General features: G+C 68.3%; 2 protein-coding genes across 8 annotated transcripts in view; one reads left to right on the forward strand and one right to left on the reverse strand.

Moving 5' to 3' along the window:
• H696_03220 (hypothetical protein) overlaps positions 1-9,269 on the reverse strand; it is a gene marked incomplete at both ends in the record, with an annotated part of 9,693 nt that extends 424 nt beyond the window's left edge. The window contains 6 exons of the mRNA XM_009497100.1: positions 40-264; positions 362-538; positions 664-694; positions 785-939; positions 1,028-7,453; positions 7,742-9,269. Of these exons, the coding sequence (XP_009495375.1) occupies positions 40-264; positions 362-538; positions 664-694; positions 785-939; positions 1,028-7,453; positions 7,742-9,269 (8,542 nt within the window). The remainder of the gene's footprint in view (positions 1-39; positions 265-361; positions 539-663; positions 695-784; positions 940-1,027; positions 7,454-7,741) is intronic.
• Positions 9,270-13,768: 4,499 nt separating this feature from the next.
• H696_03221 (hypothetical protein) lies at positions 13,769-19,829 on the forward strand. Of its 7 annotated transcripts, XM_009497103.1 has the most exons (10): positions 13,769-13,877; positions 14,029-14,425; positions 14,638-14,877; positions 14,983-15,107; positions 15,354-15,511; positions 15,634-15,726; positions 16,040-16,599; positions 16,814-16,939; positions 17,510-18,313; positions 18,476-19,829. In XM_009497103.1, exons 2-10 carry the CDS (start codon positions 14,057-14,059, stop codon positions 18,686-18,688), a joined length of 2,688 nt encoding a protein of 895 aa, XP_009495378.1. In that variant the 5' UTR covers positions 13,769-13,877; positions 14,029-14,056; the 3' UTR covers positions 18,689-19,829. The 7 variants fall into 7 exon arrangements, with proteins under 7 accessions (XP_009495378.1, XP_009495376.1, XP_009495381.1 ...); XM_009497101.1 differs by having other exon boundaries at positions 14,638-15,107; XM_009497106.1 differs by having other exon boundaries at positions 14,638-15,511.
• Positions 19,830-20,948: the final 1,119 nt, after the last annotated feature.

Genomic DNA, 20,948 nt, shown 5'->3' on the forward strand with positions numbered 1-20,948 from the left:
GGGGGGGGGGGGGGGGGGGGCCAGTCGGGAGCCACGTACCGATATCGGCCGCCAGGCCGAGGATCTGGCCCGGCGGCAGGGACGAGGGCCAGAGCAGGCTAGACAGGACCCCGGGATAGTGCGGCATGACCAGCGCCTGGGCCGGGGCGGCCGAGTACCCAAGCAGCCGGCAGACAAAGGGCGACCCGTCGTTGGCCAGGAGCAGGCCCAAAATGGCGATCTCCTGGTCGAGGAGCGACTCGAAGTGCGCGCGAGCCGGCGAGTCTGGGTCGACCGCGATGCGGTGGCGGGACGTGGGTTAGGCGAGGGCCGGGGGCTGAGGGGGGGGGGCGGGGGGGCGGGGCGCGGGGTGTCCACACACCAGCGGGGATCATCTTGACGGCGCCGGCCGACCCGCCAGCCAGCGAAGCCAGATCCGGTCGGAGCAGGGTGCAGGGCAACACCACCGCCTGGGCCCCGGAGCCCAGGGGCTGCTGCTGGTGTTCCAGGCGGTAATCGGTCTCTGCGCAGAGGAGCAGGTGCCCGGGGAGGGACATTTCTGGATGCCAGTGGGCCGGCCAGGGGGCGGGGCGGTTAGCCGGGACCGGGGCCTGCAGCCAGCGAGCCATCGGGTCGGGAGGGGGCAAAAGGCCGAAAAGCAAAGGGAGAAGCATGGTCACGCACCGAGCATGGTATTCATGACGGTCATATCCTCCTGGGGAGTGGTGCATTGCGTTAGCCCGGGCCAATCGACAGGAGTATGGTATGGGAGGGGGGGGGGGACCGTGTGGGTGCACGCGCGTACCGACTGGCCGAGATGCTCCATGGGGATGGCGTCAGATTGCTTGAGGGCGCTTGGGCGGCGCTGCCGCCACAGCAGGCAGAGAGCCGCCAGCGCAACCAGGAGCAACAGCAGCAGGCCCAATGGCAGGGCGATGGCCAAGACAAGCCAGCGCGAATCTGCACGGAGGAGGTTAGACATGGCAGGAGGGGCACAGAGGCGGCAGGCGTCCCGGCCCTCAAGGGGCCGAGGGCTTGGGGGACATACTTTGCTTGGGACAGCCGCCCGGCGACTCGCAGTGGGGGGTCAGGCAGCCGTCGGGCCCGGGGCCGAGGCACGTGGCACAGGTCATGTCGCAGGGGGCGCACGCGTCGTCGGTGCCTGTCGAGATGAACCAGCCATCCGGGCAGGTGTCGACGCAGGTGCGCGGCCCGGAGCCGACCGGGGCATGGTCGGTCGGGTGGCGGTCCGCCAGCCGGACGGCCAGCAGGTCGGGCTGGCATTGCTCACAGTCGTCGGGCGACATGCCACACACCAGGCACCCGGGAGAGGAGCAGGGCAGACAGCGTCGGCCAGCGGCGTCCGTGTGCCAACCGGCCGGGCAGGTGTCCGTGCCGAGGGGCAAGCATCCCCCGGGGCCGAGCAGCAGGAGCCGGTCGTCGATGCAGCCGGTGCAGTGGCCGGCCTCGGGCCCGGTGCAGCTGGCGCAGGGGGCCGAGCAGGCCACACACTCATGCTGCCCGGGCGTGAGGGCCTCCCGTTGGAAGAAGCCCTCCGGACAGGAGGCCAGGCACCCGGTGCCCGGCAAGAGGGCCGATCCCGGCCGGCAGCCGAGGCAGTGCCACGGCTGAGGCCCCCCCTGGCAGGAGGTGCAGTCCCGATGGCAGGGTGCACAGCGCGCCGAGGGCGGCGAAGAGAGGTCGGGGAATTCGTCGGGCTCGCATGCGGCCACACAGGTGCCCGGGTGGCGCCCGAGGAGCATGCCGTCCGGGCATTGGACACAGTGGTCGGCGGTGCCCTCGCAATGCTGGCATCCCGGGGCACAGGGGAGGCAGCTCTTCCCCGAGGCCAGGTAGCCCCGGCCGCAGGTGGCCAGGCAGCCGTGTGCCGGATGCAGGGCCAGATCCCCGGCACACTGGGAGCATTGCTGGCCGGCGGGGCCGGCGCAGGCGAGGCAGTAGGGCCCGCAGGGCAGGCAGGTGCCCCCGTCGGGGAAGGTCCGCTCGGGGCAGGCCCCCATGCAGGCGCCCTCCCAGAGGTTGGGCCGGGGCATTGGGCAGGCGGAGCATTGGCCGGCTGTCGGGCCGTGGCACTCGGCACAGGAGGTGTCGCAGGGGACGCACGCGCCGGCCAGCGGGGTGCTTGTTGGCGGGCAGCTGTCCAGACAGCGCGCTTGGTGGAAGACATGCGACCGGGGACACAGGTGGCATTGGTGGGCCTCGGGCCCGGCGCACGACAGGCAGGACTCGTGGCAGGGAATGCACCGGCCGCCCTGCTGGAAGAAGCCCAAGGCCGGGCAGGCCGGGCGGCAGTACCCGCGATCCAGGACCCGGGCCGGGGGGCAGGCGGTGCAGGCGTTCGACCGGTGCGCGGAGCACTCGGCACACGAGCCATGGCAAGGGAGACAGGCATCGCCGCTGGCGGCCGGGAACATGGCCTCCGGACAGGCCTCGACACAGGTGTGGCTGCCGGGCAGGAGCAGCCAGCCGGGCATGCACACCAGGCAGAGGGCCGGGTCGTCCGGGCTGCATGCGGCGCAGGCGGCATCGTCGCAGGCGCACGCCGGGCAGGGGTCCGGCAGGCAGGCATTGTCCTGCTGAAGCGCCCAGCCGGCCGGGCAGGAGAGGCAATCCGTTGACAGGGGCCCGGAGCAGGTGGCGCAGCGCGGGGCGCATGCGTCACAGGCGGCCCCCGCGGCATGGGTCCCCGGCGGGCAGGCGCCCACACAGGTGTCCTGGTGGAGCATGAGCCCCGGGGCGCAGGTCAAGCACGCGCCAGGGCCGGGGGCGCCGCAGGTGGCGCACGATGCGTGGCACTGGAGGCACTGGGTGCCGGAGTCATCGAGCTGGAGGCCGGGGCCACAGGCCCGGCAGAGGGCCCCGGCCTGGTCGGTGACGCAGGACAGGCAGCCGGCGTCGGCGCACGGGGCACACTGCTTGGCATCGGAGGACGAGATGCCGGTGCCGTCGGGGCAGGAGCGCACGCACGCGCCGGCCGGGGTCCGCAGCCAGCCGGCCGCACAGGCCAGGCAGTCGGCGGCCGTGGCGCCGAGGCACCGGTCGCATGCCGGGTCGCAGGGCCGACAGGCCCCGGGCAGGCCGGCCGGCAGGAAGCGATTTCCCGAGCACGCGGTGCATTGGCCGGGGCTGGGCCCGAGGCAGGAGGCACAGGAGGCGGCGCATGCGAGGCACTGTCGGCCATCGGGCCCGGGCCCGAAGCCGGGCCCGCACTCGGCCACGCAGATGCCAGCCTGGAGGAGCTGCCCATCGGGGCAGGTGGCACACAGCCCCGGCCACATGGCCGAGCAGGTGGCGCAGCTGCCATGGCAAGCCTCGCACCGGGGCGGGGACACCCCGAGCCCGGTGGAGTCGTTGGCCACCGGCAGGAGGCCCGGCTGGCAGGTGCAGGCCGACGGGCCGACCTGCATGCCGGCCGGGCAGGCACAATTGTCGGCCCCCGGGCCGGGCTCCGGGACGGCGTGCTCCACACACTCACACCGATCGGTCAGGGGGCTGATGAAGCGCCCGGCCCCGAGGCAGGTGCACTGGCCGCTGGCCCGGTCGAAGGGGGCATCCGAGGGACACCAGTGCTGGGCCTGGTCGGCTCGGGCCATGACCGTGAGACTGGCCTGCCCGTCGGGCGAGTGCTCCAGCACCACCACTTCCACATGGTCATCTTGATTGACATCGGCCAGGAAGATGGTCGGCGGGGGGGTGCCGTCGGTGGACATGGTGGCTGTGGCGCGGCCCGGGCGGATGACCACGCGACGGAAGGCCGACCGCCGGCTGTCCTGAGCCAGGTAGGCCACAATGCGCCCGGTGTGCCGATACACCAGGACGAAGTCCGCATTGTTGTCGCCATCCAGGTCATGCGTCTGGAGGTCGACATCCTCATTGATGGGGTCACTTTCGAGGTTGACCATGTCGCAGCCGTAGTCATGGCGATGGCCCGGCTGGGTGGTGGCCGTGGCAGGGCCATGGCCGGGGCGGGCCGGCGTGGCCGGGACCCGGGTCATGGGGCTGGCAAAGGCGCCGGCCGCGGCAGCCTGGCCGGGGTGGACCAGGCGCTGGCAGTGATGCTGCATGATGCACATGAAGTCCAGCAGGGTGATGCTATTGGGCTGGCCATCGGCCCGGAGGAGGGCCACCTCGTTGTAGCTGGCGTGGTTGGTCGCCACGAAGACGACATTGGTGATGTGCCGGTCGGAGGGGTCCAACAGCCAGGCGCAAGACCAATTGATTGCGACAAAGAAAATGGCCGGCTGGCGGACCGGGTGCCAAGGGATCAGGTCTTGGATGGACTCCACATGCAGGAGGTCCGAGGTGCCGGAAACCGAGCCCAACATGGTGCTGTGCAGCCTCCGGGGCAGGGCCCCGGGACCCGGTCGGGGCAGTTCAACCACCACCCGCTGGCACTGGCCATCGGACAGGTAGCTGTCGGCCAGGATGCCAGGAGCCAGGAGGATGACATCGCGCCAGTCATCGGGCGAGGTGGCATCCGGCGCCACGCGCACCAGTCGCAGGATGCTGGGAGCCATGCCCCGGGCAAGGCGGGCCGGCTGGAGGAACACCTCCTCCAGGGGGTACGGCAATGGCAGGGCCTCCACCTGGCAATGGGCCATCAGGGCCGAGCTGGGGTCGAGCAGGGACACCGACTGGATGCTGGCCAATTGCACGTGCGATTGGACGGCGATCGGCTGGCCGGCCAAAGTGCACACCCGGGTCGGGGTCGGAGGATCAATGCCCACACTGGGCGGGGGAGGGCCCCGGGCCAGGGTCAAATGCACCGGCAGGGCATTGCCCTTGTGGCTGATGGCTTGCCAGGAGAGCCCGGCCGGCGGGGTGGCGGATGTGGCGGCCGGCGCCCAAGGCAGCCCGGCCGGAGTCCTTGGCCCGGGGGCGCTCGTGTCCGTCGGGGGGGTGGATCGGAGGAGCGAGGGTGGCGGCGGCGGCGGCGGCGGCGGCGGCGGGGCATGGGCCAGGTCCCCGAACCAGGGCATCCGGATGATCATCGACGGGCGGGAGACGTCCTCGATGGTGAGGGTGTCCCAGGTGAGGTCCGCTCCGAGGCCCAGGTGGGAGGGATCCGGGGACATGCTGCTGGCAGTAGTGATGCTCCGGCGGGGCGACCGGCCGATGGAAAGGCCTCCCGTGAAGAGGCCCGGCGAGTCGGGGGAAGGGGCATGTGCCGGTCCCGGCGGACTGGCGCTCTGGTCCGGCATGTGGCCCGGGTCCTCGGGCGACGGCTCGGCGAGGCTGTGGATGAATGGGGGATCGAAGTTGGGCCCGCGGCAGTAGCGGCGCATGGAGTCCATGGCCTCATTCAGGGGAATGGCTCGCGGCTCGGCTGGGCGGGCATTGGGAAGCAGCTGCCCCGCGGACACGGTCCAATCTTGGCGTTGGCCATCCTCCAGCCGGGTGTGAGCCAGGTGCAGGGAATACCCGGCAGCCATGACGAGCCCGCGATCGCCGGCCGACGAGTGGACAACCCGCAGACGCGACACCTGAAGGGGCTCCATGGCGGCCCAGGCCGGGTGAAGGGTCACACGTCGGGCAATGGTCCAGACGTCCCCCGGGCGGGGGGTGTCACACTGGCGCCCGGCCACCAGCGGGGCATCCGGCCGGTCGCACTGGCCGGCACACCGGCCGTCCTCCGTCAGCACCAGCCCCGGCTGGCAGTCGATGCATTGGGCCCCCTGGCAAAGGCGACACCCGGGGTCCGGGCAGCCGGGGCAGGATGACTGCTGGATGGATGGGGCTGGGGCTTCCTGGCCCGGCGAGGGGGCCCGGGAAGAGGAGGCCCCGGGGGTGTCGGCCTTGGCGGGCCGGGCACGGGTGGCACTTGCATTCGCGGGGGAAGAGACACCGGATGCCGGGTCACAGGGCGAGCAGAGGTCCGCCGACGAGTGTCCCGGGGTCGAGACGCCCGGGATGCACTCGCACAGGTCCTCCACCAGCAGGCCGGTGGCCCGATGCAGGCACCCGGGCGCGGGGACTTCGGCGCCCGAGGCGTCCTCCGAGCAGGGGGGCCCCGGATGCCAGTCGTCGTGTGGTGTGCACCGGCCCAGGAGGCCGCAGCCGCAGCCATTCTCCGCGTCGCTCTGGTGGAAGAGGGCCCCGATGAAGTTGCTCCGGCCGATGAGGGCCACCTGCGAGCGGAGGGTCTGGTGAATGTCCAGCACGGCCAGCACCACCGGCTGGCCGATCCACGGGGCGAAGGACACCCGCGGGACCAGGGGCTGGTGTTGGACATGGACCGCATGGGTGGCTGCAGGCTCGGCGCCCTGGTCGAAGAGCAGATCCAGCCGGTGCAGCCAGTTGCCGGTCCAAAGGAAGATCCGCGCCTGGCCCGGGCCCATGGCCAGGGGATCGGACACGGCGGCCAGGTGCCCGGTGCCCGAGGGCCCCGGGTCTCGGCCCAGGTCCAGTAGGGTGAGCAGGGGCACCGGGGCCGGGAAGTCCGGCCGAGCGGTGGACCCGATGGCCACATTGCGCAGGAGGAAGAGCACGGCCCCGGTGTGCGAGTCCGGGCTATAGGGAACAAGCAGGAAGCCCGGGCGCCGATCGGCCGGGCCGGCCATCACCGGGATAAGCTGGCCACAGGGCAGGTCCGGGTGGAGGACCTCCGCCGGGAGGGCCGGCAAGCTCTCCCGGTCATAGGCCTGGAAGGGGAACCAGAGGAGCTGGCACCGGGCCGCCGGGTCGAAGGGACTGCCAGTGCCACTTCGCTCGGGCGGCAAATGGCTCAACACCACCATGGTTTCAATGCCAAAGTCATTGTCCACGGCGGCCCAATGGACCGAGACAAGGGTGTCGTTGGTGACTTGGCGGTGGAGGAAGGCGGGCCCACGGTACACGTGCACGAGGGCCTGGGGCCCCGGGTCGCCGGCCACACGGCCGACAGTGATGTGATCGTGGTTGAGCGCCGACCCTTCTTGGATGCGGTGGCAGCCGCTGGCCCGGTCGGGCTCTGTGCAATGCTTCAGCAGGCTGCCCTCCACGAAGTAGGGGATCTTCCGGTTGTACTTGGCCAGCGGCCGCGAGGAGCGACCCCTGGCGGGGGTCTCCGCGATTTGGAAGCCACCATGCAGGGAGCTGCGCCGGAAGGACACCTCGCTGACATGGAGCAGGCCCTGGAAGAGGGACAGCCCCTCGGAGGTGGGCATGAGGGAAAACCGCTGACGGATGCGGATATGTCCCTCGAGGAGATATTGCTGTGTGTAGGTGGGGCTGTCGGTCCAGACGGGCAGAACCGTGTCAAAGACCTTGGTGGAGCTGGCGAAGCCCCCGGCCGGGGTGGCCTCGTAGAAGGCCTGAGTGCCGGGGGGCACGCGGGTGACCAGCACCGCGGGCGTGACCGGCGAGGCACAAGCCCCGCCCTGCAGCAGCATGGCCCCATGGCAGGACCGGCACTCGTTGGGCCCGGGTCCGATGCAGGAGGCACACGAAGTGTGGCACGGTTGGCACAGTCCTCCTGTGCGCCAGGAGGCAGGGCGTTGTACGGAGGCAGGGGGGGGGGGGGCATTCAGTGCGATTGTCAGTGCGCGTGCGATGGCATTTGAAGTCCATTGAATCATTGCACACCGGGCGCATCGTCAATCGGGCAGCCCGGGGCGCGGAGGGATCATTGCCCGAGGGCAGGAGCGACGAAGGTCGGTCAGGGGGCAGGTCAAGGACACACGGCGTGCGTGTGAATGGGAGGGGACAGGAAGAGGGACCCGGGGCCGGCAGCCCGGGCGGGGGAGGGACTTTCCAGGCGCACCGGTCGAGGGGAAGTGGCCGGCGCGGCAAAACTCGCATGGGGCAAAATCGGTCCCGGGATCGGCGTTGGGGCTCAGGCAATGGCACGTCGGCGGGTGGAAGAAGCCTCCGGATGCGGGGCGGCATTCGGCGTGAGGCCCACAAAGGCAGGAGGGCGAGGCGTGCACCTGCGACAGGAGCAACACCTGGCCCGCCATGGATCCATGGGCCAGGGCCAGGTCCAGGTGACCATCCCCGTCGAAGTCCCCGGTGGCCACCGACCACCAGACGCTGCTGGCTGAAGGGAAGTCCGGCAGGAGGCTGGAGGCGGCGACAGCCGACAGGTCCAGCGGGGGGGAGGCCGGGCCGCCGGTCGGCTGCACGGGGCCCGGGATCAGCCACACGCGGCTTCCGTGGGCCACAATGAGGCTGGCGTGTGCGGGAGAGCCAGGAGCCGGGGCAAGCCCCGGGGCCGGGGCGATCTTGGGCTGGCGCGCAGTCAGGGGGACTTGCGCCAGGGCCGGATCCTCGGCGGCCATGTCGCCGAGGGACAAGTGCACCGGGGCGGCGAAGTCCGAGGAAAGGAGGAACACCACCTGCTCGGGGATGGAGGACCCCGGGCCGGAGGCCACGGCCAGGTCCGAGGCGTGGCCATCGCCGTCGAAGTCGCCGACGGCAATTTGCCCGGCCCGGAAGCCGGCCGGCAGCCGGTACAGCAGCGTCAGGTCGGCCAGCGGGTGGGCCCCCCGGGGTTGGGCCACATTGGACAGCCAATAGATGGATTGGCCGGCGCCCGGGAGCAGGGGGTCGGTGGCGGCCACCACCACGGCATCGACCAAGCCATCGTCATCCAGGTCGGTGGCCGTCAGCAAGGTCAGGCCCACCAGGCCGAAGGAATCCCGAGGGGGCGAGCCGTAGCGCGAGTCGACCTGGTCCAGCTGGACCGAGCCCTGGTGGAGGGACAAAATGAGCGTCCCGATGCGCGGAGGGGAACGCCGGTCGAAGATTGCCACATGGCCATGCCCGGTGAGGGTGAGCGAATCCGATCTGTCGGCATTCATGAGGATGGCATGGGTGCCGAGGATGACCAGCGAGTCGAAGGAGTTCGACGGACTGTACAGCATATTTCGGTTCATCCAAAGGTCGGTGGGTCCTCCCAGGGCGAAGGGGTAGTCGGTGAAGCAGGCCACCGGGCCGAGTGCGCCGGCCATGAAGCGCACCGGGCGCGAGCCGATGAAGTCGCCCCGGCGCTTGGCCTCCGGGCTGGTGCGCACGGAAAAGTGCGTCTGTACGTAGGCAACATCATCGAAGCCATCCGGGCCGCCGACGGCCAGTCGGCCCTGGTGGAAGAAGTCGCAGAAGCGAATGTCCTCGGCCTGTGTGGGGGATGCCTGGCTGCCGAGGAGCCATACCGTGTGGAAGGCGGGCACGGCGCCGGCCAACGGGGGCAGCATCAGCAGTGGCAGGGTGAGCAGCGCGAGGACCACCGGGAGGAGCACCAGCCTCGGCGAGGGGCCCGGAGGGAGCCGGCCGGCCGGCGAGGGGGGCATGGCGACCGAGCGGGTCGGAGCGACCAGTCGGCGGCCGCAGCGAAGGCACGAGGGCAAGCAGCCGACAGGGCAAGGGGCCGGGCAAGAGGCGGGATCAGGGCAATGCCAGGGGGGCGGGGGGGAGGGGGGGAAGGTGGGGAGGTCTTTGGGCCACGTCTCGAGCGGCGCGGCGCCCGAAGCAGGGGGGGCCTCTTCAAGGGGCGCCGGGCGTCGCCCCCCTGCCCCAGGAAGGGGTGACTGCGTGAAACACTCGGCCGGGCCAAGACACAAGGGGTTGGGAACAGGTGTGGGGGAGCTCGGCCGCGTTGCAAGCCCCTGCGGCGAGAGAGGGGCCCTCGATGGGCCAATATACTTGGCGAATGCACGCAACCATGTGAGCATGCGTGCGATTGACGATGCCTTTCGTGTTATTGCTTGAGAATAAAAGGGCGAGCAAGCGAGAGAGAGAGAGAGAGAGAGAGAGAGAGAGAGGGAGATTGTGGGTGTGCGTCCTGGTGTGTTGAGCCGTCGAGCCGGGCCCGACGCCTGGACTGCGGTCGGGGGTGGTTTCGCCGTGCATCGATGGACTGGGGCGAGGGAGCCGGGGAGGGGCCCGGGGTCAAGTGCAGTCGATCCTGGAAACTCATTCCCAAAGGGCGTCCTCGAGCCACGGGGACCAGGGAACAACATAGTGATGCCTGGGGAGAGGGAGATTCTCCGAGCCGGTGCCTCAAGCAGCCCAGGATCGTCGGAAGCCGCCGCCGGGCGGACCGGATCCGTAGTAGGGCCGTTTGCACTGCCCCAGCGACGGAGGGCCACCCCGGGCGCAGGGCCGCCCTATCCACAGACGAAAGGGGCGCTCGTCCAGGCCCGACTCATCGGACTGCAGCCGGGTGAGAGTGGACACCCGGGCCGGCGTGTCGAGACTGCTCCCGGGTCCCGGGCTGGCCCGCAACACGCTAGTACCAACGGATTATGGTTACGAGCTGGCCGACGCACTAGGCCGGGGAGTAACAATACGCGCTCGGACGAGGGCCGTGTTGTTATGATTTTCGTACGGGGCTGCCCGACTGCCTTGGATCGGGGGCACATACCACCAAGATGTGAAACGTGACCTGAGCGGCCCACAACGTGTGACACCTCGCCCCTTGGGGACTTGGGGGTATGACCATTCATGTGATTGGGCAGTTGCCAATCCTCGCGTCTCCCGGTCCATGGAACAATGGTCTTGGCGATCCCCTGGCACGCCCCCTCCTCGGGGGATTTAATATTCCCTCCAACATGCAAATGGCTGCTCGGCAGCATGATGTCTGGTTTAGCATGCACAGGGTATATCATTCTGTTTCACATCCCTGCACCCGAAGGGAGGATTATGGGCAGGTATTTCGTGCCTGGCTCCGGCACACGGCATGCCCTTGTTCTTGGAGGCCGGTTCGCTCGAGGCGGCCGAGCCGCCTCGGGCAGGGCCGGGCAGGCATCACATCACACCCCCCTTTGGAGAAACACATATGTGTCGGGGCAGGGGTGCACCGAGAGTCTGATTGACACGACGTCGGGCGGGCTGCTGGGGGCCCGTGTCTGGCGCGTCTGTGGGGATCGGGTGCCCGGACCAAAGGTCGAGCGCCATCTAGATGTATGGTTGTCCTGGCCATGGGGCGGCCGGCATGGGATGTAAGCAGCGGCAGCGGCATCAGCAGCAGCAGCAGCAGCAGCAGCAGCAGCAGCAGCAGCAGCAGCAGCAGCAGCAGCAGCAGCAGCAACAGCATTAGCATCAGCATCAGCAGTATGGATGATGACCCGGCTTGTGCGATGTAAATGCCTTGCTAGCGCGATCTTTCTCTAGGAACTTACTTTGGGTGCCGTTCCGACGAGTCAGCTCCATCGACCTGCCCCCCGGTGGGCTGACTGGACTTCGGGCCCTTCGTCTTGATGGCAGACGGCTACTTTGTCCGTGAGCCTTGAGGAGGAAAGGCCGAGCGCCAGGTGGTCGGATTTTGCGCGGTCGGCCGGCCCCAGCAAGAGGCAAATGCGGAGCCAGGTCATGCTTGTGGCCGATAGGCAAGTGCCTGGCCGTGGGTGGTCGAGTGATGCACGTCGCCGCGACAGGGCATTCGGATGGCGGCGCTGCATATTGATGCGCCACAAGGGGGCCGTGCCGGGGGCCCAAGGCAGCTGGCTCGGCCTCCTGTGGGCCTGTGCCCGGGGGCCGATGAACACCCGAGGAGAGCATGTCGGCATCGAAGCCGTCCCAGGAAGCGCCCGGACATGGCTCAATGAAAGGGGCCACGAGGAGGAGCCGAGCAAGGAGCCACGGGCGGCCAAGTGCAATCCGGCTCCTCGAAGCGGGGCCTTTTTTGGGTGGATGGTCCTTTTTGTGCCGGCTTTCCCGCTGGGCTCGATCGCCGCCGGAGATGTGCCGCTCGGAGGCGCGGTGGGGGGGGGGGCGCATTCTTTGGGAGGACCTGCCCGGTTTCCAGGGCCGGAGGATGTGGCACCGGGCGCGGCCCATGCCGCTGGTGCGCTTAGATTGATGATGAAGAAGGCGTGGGCCGGGACCATGGGCTGATCCCCCGTCAATGGGCTTGGCGGAGTGAGAGCCATTAGCCGAGGCAACACCGGCTCGTGAGGTCCTTGGCGGCAGGCATGTCCGCATACAGGCCGGTGGACTCGCCATCGAGGAGTCCCACCACAAGGAGGGCGTGGGGGAGGAGGCGCATAGAAGGGGCCGCCGTGGCGAATCTGGAGAATGCCTCGGCGAGGGCGGCCGAGCGTGTGGCTGGGGCTGCGGGTGGAATGCGCGCCACTCGGGAATGCCCGAGGGAAGATGTGCGTATGGATGGCAGGCCGTGCGTAGGGGTCCTGGTGCCAGGTATGATGCCAGGCAGCGGCCCGCAGATCAGGCAAAGAGGTGACCCCCTGCTTGAGGAGAAAAGGAGGCGAGCGGAGGCTAGCATGTGGGGCGCCCGGCGGGAAGCCGGGCCCAAAGGCAAAAGGCGTTCAACACCGGGGCCTTGAGGGCGGAACGCCGTTACCCCGGCTGCTCTTCGGGGGGAAAGGCTTTCGCGGCTCGAGTGAGGGGGCACAGGAGGGAAATTAGCCGGGGCCCCGCCGGCGCGGTCCTCCCCCGGGCCTAGGCCCTGGAGTCGATGTCGCCGGATGTCACCAAGCCTGCCATTCGGAGACGGAGGACCACCGGGCAGAGCCGGCCCCACGATCAGCCCCCCCGCCCAATGAGGCTCCTGCCCTTGTGTGCAGGCTCCGCCCCAGCGGCAGACGGTGGATGTCTGCCGCGCGGCCCGGAGGAGGTTCCCCTCGCTCATTCCCCCGGCTCGGGGTGGCTTTTGAGCGCGGAGAGGGAGTACTTGCCGGCGCCGTGCGCCCCGGCCGGGCACTTGGGAGCTGGACTGGACATTGTCCAGTCAGGAGGCAGATGGACCAGTGGTGGATGCATGGAAGTCGGGCTTCCGGCCGCGAGCCCTGGACGGTGGCAGGGCTCGATCCGAGCATGCGGCAACCTGAGCCGGAACACCCGCAAGGCCACCGCCGAGAGGTGGCCCCCTCCCAGCTGGAGCCCGGACGAGGGGAGCTGCGGGGCCTCGCGTCGCCGGACCGCCGCGCCTGCGCATCCTTTCCCAGGGCCGCGGGACTTCGGCAGGCCGGGAGCGAGAGAAGTTCGATTTTGGATTGTGAGTTAATATTTAAGTTTTGCAAGGGGCCTGGCGGCGTGCAACCACCAGGCCGTTTATTCCGGCGGGCTCCCCCCCCCCCCCTCCCCGGTGCTGTCCAGGACGCTGTGAGTGCGCCCTTGCGCGGTTGTCCGGTCTCTGCGCGTCGACATCGCTCTTCTGACACCAGTCGCGCGGGGGCGGGGGAGACGAGAGCGGTTGCCACATTATGCTGGTGTTATTCGCGGGTCCTGTCGGGCGAGGGATAACCTCATTCTTCGGAGAGGCTAAGGCATGGGCCCCGCGCCGACGGTGGGGTGCCCCTTGCTGGGGACCATTCCCGGGAGCGGGAGGAGATAAGTGCCCTACGGGGAGGCTCCTGTGCGGTGGGGGCTTGGCTGCGGGGGGGGGGGGGCCGGGGGGCTGAGGCTACTTTGATGCTGGGGGCGCACGGGGCGGGGCGTGTCACCGAGATGCTCGAGCGCGGAGGCCGGCGAAGGAGATCATCCACCCGCCGGAGGGACTTGGATTGGCCGCGAGTGGCACGCAGGGATGGGACATACAGGAGTGGGGGGCGGCGGTCGCGACGGTGGATGACTGGTGAAGGTGGCCGCCGCCCCACCCCGGCCCGGCCTCCGGCCTCCCCCCCCCCCTTGCAGCCGGGGTCCCGGTGACGTCCTTCATCTCGCCCCACGCACCAGGCCGAGGGCATGGGTCCTGGCTGCTCCTTAAAAGGAGGCCCACTGGGGCGCGTGGAAAGGATGCCACTCGTGCATAGTTGACCGAGCTGATGCTTTTCATCTGGCCCTGTCAAGGAAGGCCCCTTCTCTTTTTTGGTCCCCCCCCCCCCCGCCCGCCGAAGACCTCTCTTCTTGTGCACTCCGCCCGCCGCTCCGTGGATAGCTGGCTTTGAGGTCCGTTTGTCTGCTTGTGCTGCGCCACCATTGTGCTCTTCCCTCCCGAGGTATGTGGATGTATCTCCCTGCTTGGCGCTCGTCTTTCCGCTTGGGGCCCGTGTGTCGGCAGACCAACTAACACCCTCGCCCCCCCGCCCCCTCGGGCATCTGGCGCTCTTTGGTCGCGGGGTGGATCCCCCCTGGGCCATGGTTCGACAGCTCGAGGACGTTTCCCCCCCCCCTCCCCATGTCCCATTCGGAGATCGACCCGCTTCCCGAAGAGGGCTGCCACGAGGGCTTCCTCGCCACGGTGCCCCCAAATGACGGCAGCTGCAATGTGGCATGTGCCGGCTCGGCACCCATGCCCGAGGAGCAGCCCGACGCCCTGGTGGAAAAGATGGCCGCGCTGCAAGTGAAGCATGATGTCGATGGCTCCCAAGGCCCGTCGCCGGGGGAAAGCCACATGCCGGAGCCGGGGCCCTTGGTGCCGAGTTGTTCCAAGTGCAACAGCACCGCGATCTCATGCCTGGCGCAATGTGGCGACTGCCGGGACTGGTTCTGCAACATCCAAGACTCCCGACAGACCCATCTGTACGGGCACTTCGTGGACCATGGCGTGCGTTTGATGGGACTTGCTCGGGTTTTTTTCTGGATTTTATTGCCCCACATGCCCCAGCCCGGGCAGGCTGGGAAAGGGCCGCGCGTGTGTGGGGCGCGGCCGCAGTCGCTTTGTTTTCCCCCCCCCCCCCCCCCCCCCCCGCTCCGAGCGACTGATCTTTCCTCATGCTCGGCCCGTGGCGACCCGGCTGCCCGGATGGCTGACGGCAGCACAAGAGCCTGATTTTCCCCAAGAGCCATCATTCCGACGGCGGGATTGCCAAGTGCAGTATCTGCGGGAGGAGCGACATTTTCGATCTCCGCTTCGACGAGAGAATCTCCAAGTACCACTTCTTTTGTTTTTCCAACTGCCTGGCGCTCTGGGATTGCATCATCCACGAGTTACGATGGGTGCCTTTGGTTGGGAATCGGTGCATTTCACCGGTGGTGCTGTCGACGTGCCCGTCCGAGGTACGCCCCCTGGTCACCCTTCCACCGGAAGGCCGGACGGCGGAGGATCTCCCAGCTGACTTGCCCCACCCGCTCGGCCGCCTGCCTGCCCGTCCACATGAAAAGGCGCCGGAGTTGCGCGACCCGGTGAAGGACCGGCGGCATACGGGCTCCCGGATGGAGTCCACGCAAAGGGCGACACTCATGGACTCGACCTCGGCCCGGATGGCGCAGGGCCGCGTGCCGGACATGTGCGTTTTTGTTTGCCGGCACAGGCGGCCGCCATTTGTGCCGGCCGACGGTGCTCGGCTCGCGCTTTCATGCCCCTCCCTTGCTCCTTGTGTCTGGAGGTCCCCTGGGGTCTGCTTTTTTTTTTCTTCGCCCCGCATAAGTGTCCCCCTTCCGGGATCATTTCGAGGCATGCCTGCGGCCGCTGGGGCTCCAGCCTCCCCCCCGGGCTTCGGCTCCTAATTGACGCCTTCCTTGCCATGTCGAAGCTTCCTCTCGCCGGGTCACTATCGGAGTGTCTTCGAGCCGCTCATCAAGATGGAAATGGAGAGCGCCAGCCAACTGTCCAACGCGCATGTCGAGCAAAATGTGGCAGGCTGTCTGGTGAATGATCGTCCCGGCCACATTGACCTGCCTCATGACAGTAGTATGTCCTCCTGGTGGTGTTGCTTGCCTGTAGCATGTGGGGCGTCCGGGGGGGGGGGGTCCGTACGAGCAAACTATGACGTCTCTAACCACCCTCGAGGGGCCATCGCGCTTGCCGGGCAGTGCTGCGGGTGAAAGTGGGCAACTTCCTGGAGATTTCCCACCCGCCTAGTGGCAGAGAGGTCTACTACTTCCAGGTGATCAAAATCGTCGACGGTGCGTACACCGGCATGGCGGCCTGCTCAGCTTGCCTGGCAGCGGGGGCTCATGCTTTTCCCGAGCCGGCCGCCCGAAGATCGAGGGAGAGGGAGTGAGGGAGCGAGGGAACAAGGGGGCGGGGGAGCGAGGGAGTGAGGGAGCGAGGGAGCGGCAGCGAGAGAGAGGCAGCGAGAGAGAGAGAGAGATAGAGATGGCCCTTTCGGCCGTCCGCCTCTCCTCCAACTGGCGGTGGGCATGGAGCTGGTCACTGTTCGGGCTTTTGTTTGATGGTCTGACCCTCTCTCCTTGGACGGGCTGAACCGGGTGGCAGATTACCCTGATGGCCAAACGGTTGTCATTGTACTGAAACATGGTTCCCTCCCCGGGGGCAGTCACAGTTGGTGGGAAGGTGACTTCGAGGTGAAGCTCAGTGACAATCCCATCCACTATCTGCGTATCGTCAGGGCACTGCAGCATTCCGCCAGGCTATACAAGCCGAGCTTCGGCCTCTTGGAGTACATCTTGGGCTACCCTGACGACGTGATCGAGCCGTGGCATGACTTCCAACCGCTCGAGATGCCGGACACTTTCCAAGCCCCGGGCATCAGCCCGCCCAATGCCTCGCAGCTGGCCGTCATGCAGAAGGTGGTCCAGCGGCCATTCAGCCTGATTCAAGGCCCCCCGGGCACCGGGAAGACCGCTACCATTGCCAATTTGGCTTACTTCTTCCACTCGCAAGGGCGGAGCGTTCACCTTTCGGCCCCTTCCAATGTGGCGGTGTCCAACATGTGCGGCCGGGTTCATGCTTCGGGTCTGGATGTGCTGTGGATGGAGAGCGACTCGCGAGAGTATGTCGCATCGCCCCACAAGCATCTGACCATAAAGGAGAAGGTGCGCCTGGGGCCAGAACGGGCGTGGGGGCGTGGGGGGCGGGGGGGGGGGAGTGCCCGGTCGCCGGCGAGATGGTGGCCATTGGGCTGGTTGCCTTGCCTTGCTTCTTGCCGCCCGTGTACAGGGGGATTGCCCCTCCCGTGCAGCCGGTCCCCGAGATGGCCACTCACCAGCAGAGCATGCCGCTTTGCCGCTCAATCCCCCTTGGTCGCAGATGAAGAACCTGGATTTGACTCCTCGGATCTCCCTCGAGTCCGCGCGGAGCGGCTTGTATTCACTTGAGCACAAACGTAAAAGGCCTTCGGATCTTCGCCGGGCTCGCCGGGAGGAGATCCTGAAAGTGCGTTGTTTCGGGACCCACCTTTTTTCCCTCGAAAAAGAAGGCTGCAGGGGGAGGCCATACGGCCGGCGTAGGCATCTCCGACCAGGCTCACCCTTGGCCCGAGCCCGGGTCGACGGTGTTTCGGCCAGCATGGGGTTTATTTTTTTTTGGGTGGCAATCTACGCCCCTGTCTCTGGGTCTCTCCTTGGCTGGCTGCCGCTCTCGCCCTCTTTCTCCCGCTGACGTTATGCGTGCATCTCGATCTGCCGGTGTTCGTGGCGGCCCTCCCCGGTCTGCGGGTGGCGGTGTCTTCGGGCCCTTCGGCATCAACACCGGGCGCCCGGTCATGGGGATGTGTGGGGGCTCTTCTGCCTGCGGGCATCTCCGCCCATGGTCCTCGCGACTGTGCCATCTCGACGACGACGACGACGACGACGACGACGACGGCTTGACTGCGGTCCGCCCTCGACCGGGGCCCCTGCCCGATGGGCCTGGCCGCGGGGGCGAAATGGACATCGGGTGGACTCCCCCGGTGGGTCCGGCTGGGCCGGTCGGCGTGCGATCGGCCGGGGGCGGGGGCTCTGACAGGAGGCCAGCATCGTCGGGGCCACGCTGTCCTCGTCGGCCGCCATGGAGCGGGAATTCGACGTGCTGATCATCGATGAAGCCACCCAGTGCACGGATCCGGAGGTGCTGGTGGCGATGATGCATGGGCACAAGACGATCATCATGGTTGGCGACCAGATGCAGCTGGGCCCGGTGGTGTTGAATGCCCGGTGCATGGCGGCCGGGCTGAATCGCTCGATGTTTCAGCGGTTGGTGGCACTCCGAGGGGATCCCCTCCGGCTGGACATTCAATACCGGATGCATCCCTCGATGGCGGCCTTCCCGGCGAAGGTCTTTTACCAGGGGACGCTGGAGAATGGCGTGACGGCCGAGCAGCGCACCCCGGCGGAGGTGGAATTCCCCTGGCCCGACCCCAAGACGCCGATGATGTTTTGGAAGAACCATGGCAGGGAGAAGCCGGACCACCGGGATACCTCCTACTACAATCCCTCCGAGGCGAGCCGGGTGCTGCAGGTGCTGAACCGGCTGCTGGATCGGGGAGTGTCGCCGGACGAGATTGGCATCATTTCGCCGTACAACGGCCAGTGCCGGCACATTCGCTCGCTCATGATGCAGCCGGCCAACTATGCCAAGAGACAGCTTTACAAACGAGTCGAGGTGGCCAGCGTCGACGCCTTCCAGGGGTCCGAGCGGAATTACACCATTCTGTCGTCCGTTCGCACCGATCACCCGGGCTTCCTGGCGGACAAGCGCCGGCTGAATGTGGCCATCACGCGCGCGCGCTTTGGAATGGTCATCATCGGCAATGTTGAGCTCCTGCGACAGGTGCGTTTTCGCCCGGGCACGGGGAGAGGGGGCCAACAAGCGCGGGTGGGGTTTTCGCGGTCCGAGTGACACCGGCCGCACGGGGGGGGGGAGGGGGGGAGGGGGGATTGCTTTCCCCGGCACATCCCGGCAAGGAGTTAACCCGTGACACGCGCGCCGCAGATCCCCGTGTGGCGCAGGCTTATCGAGCACTATCAAGAGCAGGGACTCCTGGTGGAGGGCAAGCTCGACGAATTGCGGGTCGTTCAGAGGGAGGAGGCCGGCCCGGCGTCGGGGCCCGACACACTGGATGACGCCGGCGCACCCTCGTCCCTGGGCACCACGGGGACCGGCGCCCCCGAAGGGGCCGCCGTCTCGCCGACCGACCGCGACTAGCCGGGACGGAGCATGCTGGCGCTTGGTCGATGGCGGCGGCCAGGCACGGCTCGGGGCCTGGGTCTCTTCCACGCTCGGGCAATCGGGCGCGGGAGTGGCTGAATGTGCCCTGGCAAAGTGCGGGCCGGGCCCGGGCCTGGCTTTGCACCGGTGCTCGCCGGGGGGGGGCCCCTGCCCTGCGGCTCCCCCGGGGCCGGGCGGCGGGGGGCGGCCGCACCCGGTCGGGGGGCTGGCCGTCTCGGAGCCCTCCACCGCATACAAATGCACACTTTTGGCATCTTTCATTTTTCTTCGCGCAGACCGGCCAAACAAGGTGCCGGCCCTTGGCGAGAGTGTTCCCGGAGGAGGGGTGGAGGAAGCCGCCCTTGAAAGGGTCCTCGGTCGCGGCAGTCCACATGGTGGGACACTTGTCGGGGTGTTCATCGGGGTGGGGTTTTTTTTTTTTCGTGGCTCCCCTGGCCATTGTCTGGCGGCTGGGGCGGGTGGCCATCGATGCACATTGCCCGCGATGGCTTGCCATGAGTCATGCTCGCGGCCGAGGGCCTTCCCGGTCCCGATGCGGCCTTTCTTTGGGTGGCGAGAGCTCTCGTTTGGGGGCTTGCCCCGTCGCCGACCGATGGAGGCGCGAAGCCACTGGGCGACCGGGACGGGTGCCCCTTAGTGGTCGACCGTCCCGGTCGCCGCTTCACCTTGCAGACGGTGCAGACACTGACCTGCCTCGCTTGTGGGAGGAGATACCACCGGGGACATGGGGCACCGGAAGTGCAACATGGCCGAGGACCTTCTCGAGTGGCGATGCAGGGCCCACGGTCGGTGAGCCTGAGGCGGGGGGTGGGGCGCGGGCGGCTCCATCGCAATGCGAACGACCATCGGGGAAGGCGCAGCTGCATGGTGCCGAGGGAGCGGGCAAGGCCGTGGGGCCGGGGGGACTGGCTTCCGGCGCCATGTCCCCCTTGCCCGCAAGCTCGGATGCCAGGGCACAACGGTTGGATGGCCGAATCAGCCTTCGCCTGGCTGGTAGGGGCGGGGGCGGACACACCAGGGGCCTGGGCAGCGATGCTCCAGCGGCTGTCCGAGGCGATGCCAGCCACCGAGTGTGTCGATGTATGTGTTTGTAGCCGTGCGCGCGGGCCGGCTGGAAGGAAGTCCCGATGGTCGGGCCTGCAGTATGGGGCCTCGGGCGACCGGGGCTCCGAAGGGGGGTCCCGGCTGTTTGAGTTTCCGCCAGTGCCGGGGCGAGGCGCGCGTCGGACCGAGGCGGCAGATGCCAGTCGCAAGGAGGAGGCACGGAATGCGCGACCGGGGCTTTGGGCGGGAAATAGGGCGCCGTCCGGTGTTCTGGCATACACACCGGGGCCGGTGCGCCGGGGCCATGGAGGACGAGCGTCCTTTTTCCAGGGCCAGGTCCTGTCAGTGGGAGGAACGCGATCGCCGTGTGATGCCAGATGTGGAAGACAATCTGGCGGCATAAGGAGAAGCTTCCGCGAGGTGGTGCCCTGCCGGCATGATGATCGAGCAGGGCGAAGCAAGGCGATGTGGCTGGGACCGCGCAGACACCCCCTCCCGGCGCGGGGCAGGGGCTCGCCAGAGCGCCAGATGTCGTGAGGCGCGAGCCCCCGGTCAGACGGCCGGATCACCACTGGCTGCACATCTGGCGTCTGCTCCAATCCGGGCACCTGCTGCTGGCGGGGGCGAGGCTCGCCGTAAGTGCCGATGCCAGTGGCCATCGGCCACACTGGGCGACCTGGGACAGCAGCGCAGACGGCAACCGGTCGGCCGGGGCCGGCGCATGGCGGCCAGTCGCTGCCCCGTCCCTCGCCCCGTGGCGGATGCCCCTTGCGGCTGGGGCAGCACCAACTGCTTCTCGAGCTGAGGCTGTGCTCGATCGGTGGGTCGCCCATGTGCGTTGCAAGATCTTCTCATCCCGGCAAAGGGTTGATTCGGCATCAAACGACGGCCTGGCGGCCTTCGCGAGGGGGTCGCCATGACCGACGTAGGCCCCTTGGCCGGCAGGGCGAGGGCCATTTAGCTGGGTCGCAATGGCTGGTTTGCCTGCCGCGCGGCACTGGGGCTGCTTTGGCAAGTGCAGTGACCTGGTTGCCCCGGCCTGGCTCGCCGCAGCTGGGGCGGGGAGGGGGGGCACTGGGATAGAGGGCTCGCCTCGTCCGGCGTGATGAGGGATGGATTTGGATGCGGCGGAGGGCTGTGGTAGCCTCGGGGGCATGGGGGTCGTGCCGGGAGGCCGGCCACACCGGGCCGT

This window comes from Fonticula alba (assembly GCF_000388065.1).
Source record: "Fonticula alba strain ATCC 38817 unplaced genomic scaffold supercont2.4, whole genome shotgun sequence".
Lineage (NCBI taxonomy): Eukaryota > Rotosphaerida > Fonticulaceae > Fonticula > Fonticula alba.